This window comes from Anas platyrhynchos, chromosome 33 (genome assembly GCF_047663525.1).
Source record: "Anas platyrhynchos isolate ZD024472 breed Pekin duck chromosome 33, IASCAAS_PekinDuck_T2T, whole genome shotgun sequence".
Lineage (NCBI taxonomy): Eukaryota > Metazoa > Chordata > Aves > Anseriformes > Anatidae > Anas > Anas platyrhynchos.
In genome coordinates, this window is record NC_092618.1 from 9,691,922 (window position 1) to 9,702,331 (window position 10,410).

The window sequence follows — 10,410 nt, forward strand, 5'->3', positions numbered from 1 at the left end:
CCCAAAAAAAAAAAAAAAAAATCCCAAATTTAAAGGATACAGGCACCAAAACCGGGTACCCGGCGGCGAGGTGGCGCAGCGCTTGCGGTTCGCCCCAAGCACGGGAGAAGTGACACGGCAAAGAAAAGCCCTAACGGGGCCACGGCGGCGGCTTAAAAAACGCGGGGGGGGGTCAAAAGGGGGGTTTAAAATTTTAAATTTACCTTTTTGGGGTTTTTTTCCCCGAAAACATCTCGGCCCTGCAGGGTGAAGCCGCGCGCCCTCGCCGCCCGCGCCACCGTCTCCAAAGGGATTTGGGGAGGGGGGGGGGGCTCGGAGGGAGATTTTTGCCATCCCACAGAGCCACCAGCCCGCACCTGGGGGGGTAATTAATTAATTATTAATTAATTATTATTAATTAATTATTATTTATTATTATTAATTATTAACTAATAATAATATATAATAATAATTAATTATTAATTAATTATTATTTATTTATTATTAATAATTAATTAATTAATTAAATTAATTAAATAATTATTATTAAATTAGGTTAATAATTAGGCCCCGGGGGGGTCTGGGACTCGTCGGGGGGCCGTCCTCAATAAGCGCCGGCGCCCGGCGGTGGAGAAGGGGGCCCAGAGGAGGTCGGGGGTGAGGCTGGGGGGGGGGACACAAAAAGACTTCAACCCCCCCCTCGATTTTAGGAACCCCCCCCATTTTTTTTGGGACCCCCCCATTTTTGGGGGTCCCCCCGATTTTCAGATACCCCAATTTTTTTTGGGACCCCCTTTTTGGGGTGCCCCCCCTTCCTTTAGGGATTACCCCTTTTTTAGGACCCCCCCCAGGTTTTGGGACCCCCCCCCATTTTTTTGGGGACCCCCCCATTTTTTTGGGACCCCCCCCAGATTTTTTGGGTGCCCCCCAATTTTTTTGGGACCCCCTTTTTGGGGTCCCCCCCTGTTTTCAGATCCCTCCCCCTTTAGGAGCCCCCCCCATGGACCCCCCCATTTTTTAGGACCCCCTAATTTTTTTTTGGACCCCCCCGATTTTTAGGACCCCCCCTTTTTGGGGTGCCTCTCCCATTTAGGGATTCCCCCCCCCTTTTTAGGACCCCCCCCCCCGGTTTTTGGGACCCCCCCCCGTTTTTAGGACCCCCCCAATTTTTTTGGGGACCCCCCCAGGGTTTTTGGGACCCCCCCTGATTTTTAGGACCCCCCCCTTTTTGGGGTGCCCCCACCCCTTTTAGGGATTCCCCCCCCCCTTTTAGACCCCCCCCCCCGGTTTTTGGGACCCCCCCCCGTTTTTTAGGACCCCCCAATTTTTTTGGGGACCCCCCCCAGGGTTTTTGGGACCCCCCCCTGATTTTTAGGACCCCCCCTTTTTGGGGTGCCCCACCCCTTTTAGGGATTCCCCCCCCCTTTTTAGGACCCCCCCCAAGTTTTTGGGACCCCCCCATTTTTTTGGGGACCCCCCCATTTTTTTAGGGACCCCCCAATTTTTTTTTGGGACCCCCCCCGATTTTAAGAACCCCATTTTTGGGGTGTCCCCCCTGTTTTTAGGGATTCCCTCCCCCTTTTAGGACCCCCCCCAGGTTTTTGGGACCCCCCCCGGTTTTTGGGACCCCCCAATTTTTTTGGGACACCCCCCGGATTTTTAGGATTCCCCAATTTTGGGGGGACCCCCCCAATTTTTAGGGCCCCCCCACCGATTTTTAGGACCCCCCCTTTTAGGGATTCTTCCCCCCTTTTTAGGACCCCCCCCCAGGTTTTTTGGGACCCCCCCCTGATTTTTAGGACTCCCCCTTTTTGGTGCCCCCCCCCCCATTTAGGGATTCCTCCCCCCAATTTTTAGGATCCCCCAATTTTTTTGTGCCCCCCCCCCCCCATTTTTAGGACTCCCCCCATTTAGGGCCCCATCCCTGGTGCCCCCCCCCTTGTTCTCCCCCCCCCAATTTTTAGGCTTCCCCCCCAATTTTGGGGACCCCCCCCGGTTTTTGGGACCCCCCCCCAATTTTTAGAATCCCCCAATTTTTTTTTTGGGACCCCCCCCGGTTTTTGGCACCCCCCCAATTTTGGGACCCCCCCCCTTTTTGAGGTGCCCCCCCCAATTAAATTAATACCCCTATAATTAATTAAAGCCCCCCAATTAATTAACCCCCCCCCAATTAAAGCCCCCCCCAATTAACCCCCCCCGCATTAAACCCCCCGGAACCTTCCCTCCCCTCCCCCGTTCCCCACCGGACCCCAATCCCCGACGGACCCCGAGCGCACCAGGCCCGGGCCCCCCCGGAACCCCGGGACCCCCCCAAAACCGGGCCCGGTGCCCCCCCCCCGCGCCCCCCCCGTTACTCCCCGCCCCCCCCGGCCCCCCCGCACCTCTCCCGCCGCCTCCTCAGCACCTCCCGGACGTCTTCGCCCTCCCCCCGCCGCCGCCGCCCGCTCCAAGGCCTCGCGGAGAGCCCAGGCCCGAGGGGGGGGCGGCGGGCGGGGGGGGCCCCGGCGGCGGCGGCGGGGGGGCACCGGGGGGGGGCCCCGAGGGGGGCGGCGGCGGCGGCGGTAACGGGGCCAGGGTCACAGCGGGAGGGGGGGGGGTCGGAACGGAATGCAGGGTGCACACTTCCGGTTTTAACCCCGCCTCTTCCTGTTTCTAAGATGGGTGGGGCAGGGAGAGGAAGGCGCGCGGCGATTGGTTGGATGGGAAGGGGGAGCGCTGCGATTGGCTGGCGGGCGGCGGCGCCGCGCGGTGATTGGTGGAGGGGGGCGGCGCCGCGCGGTGATTGGTGGAGGGGGCGGCGGGGGGCGGGCCCAGCCGCGCGCGGAGGAGCGCGGGGAGAGGCGGCGGCGGCGGTGAGGGGCCGGGGGGGGGAGGGGCGGGGGAGGGGGATTTTGGGGTGAATTTGGGGATTTTGGGGGTCCTGAAGGGGTTTGGGGGGGATTGGAGGATCCTGGGAGGGGATTTGGGGAGAATTGGAGGGGATTTGGGGGTTTTGAGGGGTTTGGGGGGGGGTTGGGGGGGGCTGAGGTGATTTTGGGGGCATTTGTGTGGATTTTGGGGTCCTGAGGGGATTTTGGGAGATTTGGGGGTCCTGGGGTGGTTTTTGGGGGATTTGGGGGGATTCTGAGGGACTCAGAGTAGTATTAGGGGGTCCTGGGGGGTCCTGAGGGGTTTGGGGGGGGTTTAGGGGAGCTTGGGGGGTCCTAGGGGGATTTTTGGGGGGATTTGGGGGTCCCGGGGTGTTTTTTGGGGGATTTTGGGGGATTCTGAGGGACCAGAGTAGTATTAGGGGGTCCTGGGGGGGTTCTGAGGGGTTTTGGGGGGGGGTCAGGGGGGCTTGGGGGGTCCTAGGGGGATTTTGGGGGTCCTGAGGGGTTCCTAAAGGGGTCCTGGGGAGGATTTGGGGCTCCTAGGGGGAATTTGGGGAAATTTGGGGGTCCTGGGGGACCCCCAGTGGTATTAGGGGGTCTCTTGGGGGGGTTCTGAGGGGTCCTGGGGGGCTCAGGGGGGTCCTGAAGGACCCTGAGGGGGATTTGGGGGTCCTGAGGGGTCCAGAGGGGGATTTGGGGGATCCTGGGGGGGGTCCTGAGGAGATTTGGGGGGTCCTAGGAGACCCCCGGTGGCATTTGGGGGTCTTGGGGGGAGCCTGGGGGAGATTTGGGGGTCTGGGGGGGTTCCTGAGAGGCTCTGAGGGGCATTTGGGGGTCCTGGGGGGGTTCCTGGGGATCCTGAGGGGAATTTGGGGATCCTGGGTGGGATTTGGGGGTCTTTGGGGGAAGATTTGGGGGCCCTGAGGGGGATTTGGGGGCCCTGGCGGGAGTTTGGGGGGCCTTGGGGGGATTTGGGAGCCCTGGGGGAAGATTTGGGGGTCCTGGGGGGTCTCTGGGGGGAGATTTGGGGGCCCGGGGGGGAATTTGGGGGTCCTGGGGGGTCGTTAACCCCTTGCTGACCTGGCCCTGCTGTCCCCCCCCAGAGGCAGCATGGCGGTGCAGGAGGCGCGCCCCAACCACACCATCTACATCAACAACCTCAACGAGAAGATCAAAAAGGATGGTGAGGGGCCCCCAAATAATCCCCAAATCCCCTAAATAATCCCTTAATCCCCCTAAGTAACCCCCCCCCCCGGTCCCCTAAATAATCCCCCAAATTCCCCACGAGGGACGGGGACACCCAAAAGACCCCCCCAAAACCCCACAAGGAATGTGGGCTCCTAAATCCCTAAATAATCTCATAAATTCCCTAAATAATCCCATCAATCACCTAAATAATCCCCTAATTCCCCGAAATAATCCCCTAATTCCCCTAAATAATCCCCCAAACCCTGTAAATAATCCCCTAAATCCCCACAAGTCCCCAAGAAAGCCTCAAAGGATGCGGGTTCCCCACAAGGGACCCAAAAGAGCGCAGAGGGGACACCCGAGGGGGTTCTCTCTCCCCCTAATCCCCCAAATAATCCCCTAATCCCCTAAATAATCCCTTAAATCCCCTAAATAATCCCCTAAATCGCCACAAATCCCCCAAGAAAGTCCCTGAGGAACGTGGGCTCCCCGTGAGGGACCCGAAATGTGCACAGTGGGGACCCGGGGTGGTTCTCTGTCCCCCCTAATCCCCCAAATAATCCCTTAAATCCCTCAAATAACCCCCTAAACCCCTCAAATAACCCCCTAATCCCCCAAACAACCCCCTAATCCCCGGAATAACCCCCTAATCCCAGGATTAACCCCCCTAATCCCCCCCAAATAACCCCGTAATCCCCCCAAATAACCCCGTAATCCCCTCAAATAACCCCCTAATCCCTGGATTACCCCCCTAATCCCTCCAAATAACCCCCTAAACCCCCCCCCAAAAAAACGTAATCCCCCCAAATAACCCCGTAATCCCCTCAAATAACCCCCCTAATCCCCGGATTAACCCCCAAATCCCCAAATAACCCCCCTAATCCCCTCAAATAACCCCCTAATCCCTGTATTAACCCCCTAATCCCTGGATTAACCCCCCTGTTCCCCTCAAATAACCCCCTGATCCCCTTAAATAACCCCCTAATCCCTGGAATAACCCCCCTCATCCCCTGGATAACCCCCATAATCCCTGGATTAACCCCCTAATTCCCGGAATAACCCCCTAATCCCCTCAAATAACCCCCTAATCCCCCCAAATAACCCCCATAAACCCCTTATATAACCCCGTAATCCCTGGAATAACCCCCTAATCCCCCAAACAGCCCCATAATCCCTGGAATAACCCCTAATCCCAGGATTAACCCCCTAATCCTCTCAAATAACCCCATAAACCCCTCAAATACCCCCTAATCCCTGGATAACCCCCTAATCCTCTCAAATAACCCCCTAATCCCAGGATTACCCCCCATAATCCCTAGAATAACCCCCATAATCCCCGGATTACCCCCCTAATCCCCGGATTAACCCCCTAATCCCATCAAATAACCCCCCTAATCCCTGGATTACCCCCCTAATCCCCGGATTAACCCCCGTAATCCCGCCCGCAGAGCTGAAGAAGTCGCTGTACGCCATCTTCTCGCCAGTTTGGGCAGATTTTGGACATTTTGGTGTCGCGCAGCCTGCGCATGCGGGGCCAGGCCTTCGTCATCTTCAAGGAGCTGGCAGCGCCACCAACGCGCTGCGCTCCATGCAGGGCTTCCCCTTCTACGACAAGCCCATGGTGAGCCCCCCCGGATTGAAATTACCCCCCCGGAATCTCATTTTCCTCTCCGTAATCTCATTTTCCCATTCATAATCTCATTTTTTCCCATCTTAATCTCATTTTCCACTCCATAATCTCATTTTCCTCCGCTTAATCTCATTTTTCTTCCCTTAATCTCATTTTTTCCCCTCAAATCTCATTTTTTCCTCCCCCTTAATCTCATTTTCCCCCTCTCAATCTCATTTTCCCCTTCATAATCTCATTTTTTCCCCCTCTTAATCTCATTTTTTCCCCCCTTAATCTCATTTTTCCCTCACTTAATCTCATTTTTCTCTCCCTTAATCTCATTTTCCCGTCTATAATCTCATTTTTCCGCCCTTAATCTCATTTTTCTCTCCCTTAATCTCATTTTTCCCTCCATAATCTCAATAATCTCATTTTTTTTCCCTTAATCTCACTTTTCATCACTTTAATCTCATTGCCTCCTCCTATAATCTAATTTTTTCTCTCCATAATCTCATTTTCCCCTTCATAATCTCACTTTCAATCTCAATCTCACTTTCCCTCCATAATCTCATTTTTCCCCTCTTAATCTCATTTTTCCCCTCTTAATCACATTTTTCCTCCCTTATTCTCCTTTCCCCTCCATAATCTCATTTTCCCCCCCATAATCTCATTTTCCCCCCCATAATCTCATTTTCCCCCCCATAATCTCATTTTCCCCTCCCTTAATCTCGTTTTCCCTCCATAATCTCAATAATCTCATTTTTCTTCCCTTTAATCTCATTTTTCCCCTCTATAACCCCATTTCCTCCCCCTGTAATCTCATTTTTCCCCTCCATAATCTCATTCCCCCCCCCCAATGGGATTTCCCCCCATGCAGGGCTTCCCCTTCTACGACAAGCCCATGGTGAGCCCCCCCCATTGAAATTACCCCCCCGGAATCTCATTTTCCCCTTCATAATCTCATATTTTCCCATCTTAATCTCATTTTCCCCTCCATAATCTCATTTTCCTCTCCATAATCTCATTTTCCCCTCCATAGTCTTATTTTTCTTCCCCTTAATCTCATTTTTTTCCCTCCATAATCTCATTTTTCCTCCTCTTAATCTAATTTTCTCCCCTTAATCTCATTTTTCTCTCTCTTAATCTCATTTTTCCCCCCTTAATCTAATTTTCTCCCCTTAATCTCATTTTTCCCCTCTTAAACTCATTTTTCCCTCACTTAATCTCATTTTCCCCTCCGTAATCTCACTTTCCCCTCCATAATTTCATTTTTTCCCATCTTAATCTCATTTTTTCCCCTCCGTAATCTCATTTTCCCATTCATAATCTCATTTTTTCCCATCTTAATCTCATTTTCCACTCCATAATCTCATTTTTCCTCCCCTTAATCTCATTTTTCTTTCCCCTTAATCTCATTTTTCTTCCCCTTAATCTCATTTTTTTCCCCTCTTAATCTCATTTTTTCTCCACTTAATCTCATTTTTCCCTCCCATAATCTCATTTTTCCCTCACTTAATCTCATTTTTCCCTCTAATCTCATTTTTCCTTACTTAATCTCATTTTGCCCTCCGTAATCTCATTTTTTCCCCTCTCAATCTCATTTTTCCCCTCTTAATCTCATTTTTCCCCTCCATAATCTCATTTTCTCCCCCTCCTTGATCTCATTTCCCCCCTTAATCTCATTTTTCCCTCACTTAATCTCATTTTCCCGTCTATAATCTCATTTTCCCCCCCATAATCTCATTTTCCCCTCCCTTAATCTCGTTTTTCCCTCCATAATCTCAATAATCTCATTTTCTTCCCTTTAATCTCATTTTTCCCCTCTATAACCCCCATTTCCTCCCCCTGTAATCTCATTTTCCCCCTCCATAATCTCATTCCCCCCCCCCAATGGGATTTCCCCCCATGCAGGGCTTCCCCTTCTACGACAAGCCCATGGTGAGCCCCCCCCCATTGAAATTACCCCCCCATAATCTCATTTTTTGCCCCCATAATCTCATTTTTTGCCCCCATAATCCCATTCCCCCCCCCCATAATTATAATCCCCCCCCACTATGGGATTTCGCCCCCATAATGGGATTTTTCCCCTCCAAAACCCCATTTTCCTCCCCAATATTGTTGTTTTCTCCCTATAATATCCCCCCCCCCCCCCCATAATATTTTGTGACCCCCCCCCCAAATATTTTCTGCCCCCCCCCCCCGGAGATAATCCAGCGTCTGGGCCTGAATTTTCCCATCTTTTTCCCCATAAATTCACTTTTTTTCCCCTATAAAGTGATGATTCCCCCCCGAAATATTTTCCAACCCCCTCCCCAAATATTTTTCATGACCCCCCTCTGTTTTTTGACCCCCCCAAAATCTTTTTCTGTGCCCCCCTCAACATTTTGACACCTTTCCCCTATAAATGGACTTTTTCCCCTATAAAATGCTGATTTCCCCCCAAAAACACACCCCAACCCCCCCAACTATTTCCTGACCCCCCCCAAATATTTTTCATGACCCCCCCACTATTTTTTGACCCCCCCAAATATTTTTAAGCCCCCCTCCTCAATATTTTACCACCTTTTCCCCCAATAAAATGACTTTTTCCCCCTATAAAACGCCAATTCCCCCCCAAACACACCCCAACCCCCCCCAAACTATTTTTTGACCCCCCCAAAATATTTTTCATGACCCCCCCACTATTTTTGACCCCCCCAAAATATTTTTCTGTGCCCCCCCTCAACATTTTACCACCTTTTCCCCAATAAATTGACTTTTTCCCCCTATAAAACGCCAATTCCCCCCCCAAAACACACCCCAACCCCCCCCAAACTATTTTTTGACCCCCCCAAATATTTTTCATGACCCCCCCTCTATTTTTGACCCCCCCAGATATTTTTAAGCCCCCCCACCACCACATTTTGCCATCTTTTCCCCCAATAAATTGACTTTTTCCCCCTATAAAACGCCGATTCCCCCCCAAACACACCCCAACCCCCCCCAACTATTTCCTGACCCCCCCAAATATTTTTCATGACCCCCCCTCTATTTTTGACCCCCCCAAACATTTTTAAGCCCCCCCCTCCTCAATTTTTTGCCATCTTTTCCCCTATTAAACCAATTTTTCCCCCTATAAAACGCCGATTCCCCCCCCCAAACACACCCCAACCCCCCCCAAACCTTTCCTGCCCCCCCCCAAATATTTTCACGCCCCCCCCTGAATATTTCCCCCCCCCCCCAGCGCATCCAGTACGCCAAGACCGACTCGGACATCATCGCCAAGATGAAGGGCACCTTCGTGGAGCGCGACCGAAAACGGGAGAAGAGGAAGCCCAAGGGCCAAGACCCCCCCGCCGCCAAGAAAACCGCCCCGGGGGGGGCCGCCACACCGGTGGGGGCCACGGCGACGGTGGGGGGGGGGGCGTTTTTTAATTGGGGGGGGGGCGGGGGGGGGCTCTGAGCCCGTCTCTCTCCCGCAGGGGATGCCGCCGCTGAGCCAGGCGCCCCGCGCGATGCCCCCCTACATGCCTCCGCCGGGCATGATCCCCCCCCCCGGGGCCTTGCCCCCCCAGCAGGTGATGCCGGGGCAGATGCCCCCCCCGCAGACGGTGAGTTTAGAAAAGGGGGGGGCACAAAATTTGCCCCCCCCCTCAAAAAAAAATAAAAAAAAACACACAAAAAAACCCCGATTTTGGGGTCAGGGGGCATGCGGTGGGGGCAGCACCCCGTGTTATTTTTTTTTTGGGGGGGGGGTCCTTTTTTTTTCCCTGCGGGGGGGTTTCTCACGATTTTAGGACCATGGGGGGGGCTTTAATATTCACCCCCCCGATTTTTTTCCCCCCCCCAGCTCTCCGAGAACCCCCCCAACCACATCCTCTTCCTCACCAACCTCCCGGAGGAGACCAACGAGCTGATGCTCTCCATGCTCTTCAACCAGTAAGTTTTTTGGGGGGGGGGGGATTTTTAATTTGGGGGGGGTCTCAACACCTCCTGGACCCCCCCCCCAAATATTTTTAACCCCCCCAAAAAGGTTCCCGGGTTTCAAAGAGGTCCGCCTGGTGCCCGGCCGCCACGACATCGCCTTCGTCGAGTTCGACACCGAGGTGCAGGCGGGGGCCGCCCGCGACGCCCTCCAGGGCTTCAAAATCACCCAAAACAACGCCATGAAGATCTCTTTCGCCAAGAAATGAACCCAAAAAAGCCGCCCCCCCACCCCCAAGACCCCCCCCTCCCCAAATTTTCCCCCCCCGCCCCCCCATTTCGGTTTCTTCCCCCTTTTCCCCCCTCTAGGAGGTAAGTTTGTCCCCAAACTCCCCCCTTTCTCCCCAAATTTCCTCCGTTTTTTCAAATTTTTCTCCGGGGGGGGTCGCACGGGGCGCTGTGCCCCCCCCCAGATGCCAGTGACCCCTTTTTTTATTTTTTGGGGTGGGGGGGACACACGACAAGGACACGGGGGTGTCCCCAAGCCGAGCGTTGTACCCAGGGTCTGTGGGGCAGACATTGCACCTGGCGCTTGCTGGAATAAAACCCCCTGTTTTTTTTTTCACGGGGGGGGGCCCTGTGGCGTTTTTTGGGGGGTGTGGGGGGCATTTATGGGGTTGGGGGGGCATTTATGGGGTCGGGGGGGGGATTTATGGCGTTGCGGGAGGAAAACTGGGGGTTTGGAGGGGAATTTATGGGGTCGGGGGGGGATTTATGGGACTGGGGGGGGGGTATTTGGGGGCCTGGGGGGGCATTTATGGGGCTGGGGGGGATCTGGGGGGTTTTATAGGGCTGGGGGGG

The 10,410-nt window shown here is 53.8% G+C and overlaps 1 protein-coding gene across 1 annotated transcript; it reads left to right on the forward strand.

Annotated features, from left to right (window-relative positions):
- Nucleotides 1-2,738: 2,738 nt before the first annotated feature.
- LOC140000230 (U1 small nuclear ribonucleoprotein A-like) lies at nt 2,739-10,171 on the forward strand. The gene is given in 9 exon segments (XM_072030033.1): nt 2,739-2,831; nt 3,953-4,032; nt 5,486-5,517; nt 5,519-5,597; nt 5,600-5,658; nt 8,870-9,019; nt 9,108-9,236; nt 9,476-9,564; nt 9,659-10,171. Coding segments are annotated over 8 exon segments (771 nt in total). The 5' UTR covers nt 2,739-2,831; nt 3,953-3,959; the 3' UTR covers nt 9,819-10,171.
- Nucleotides 10,172-10,410: the final 239 nt, after the last annotated feature.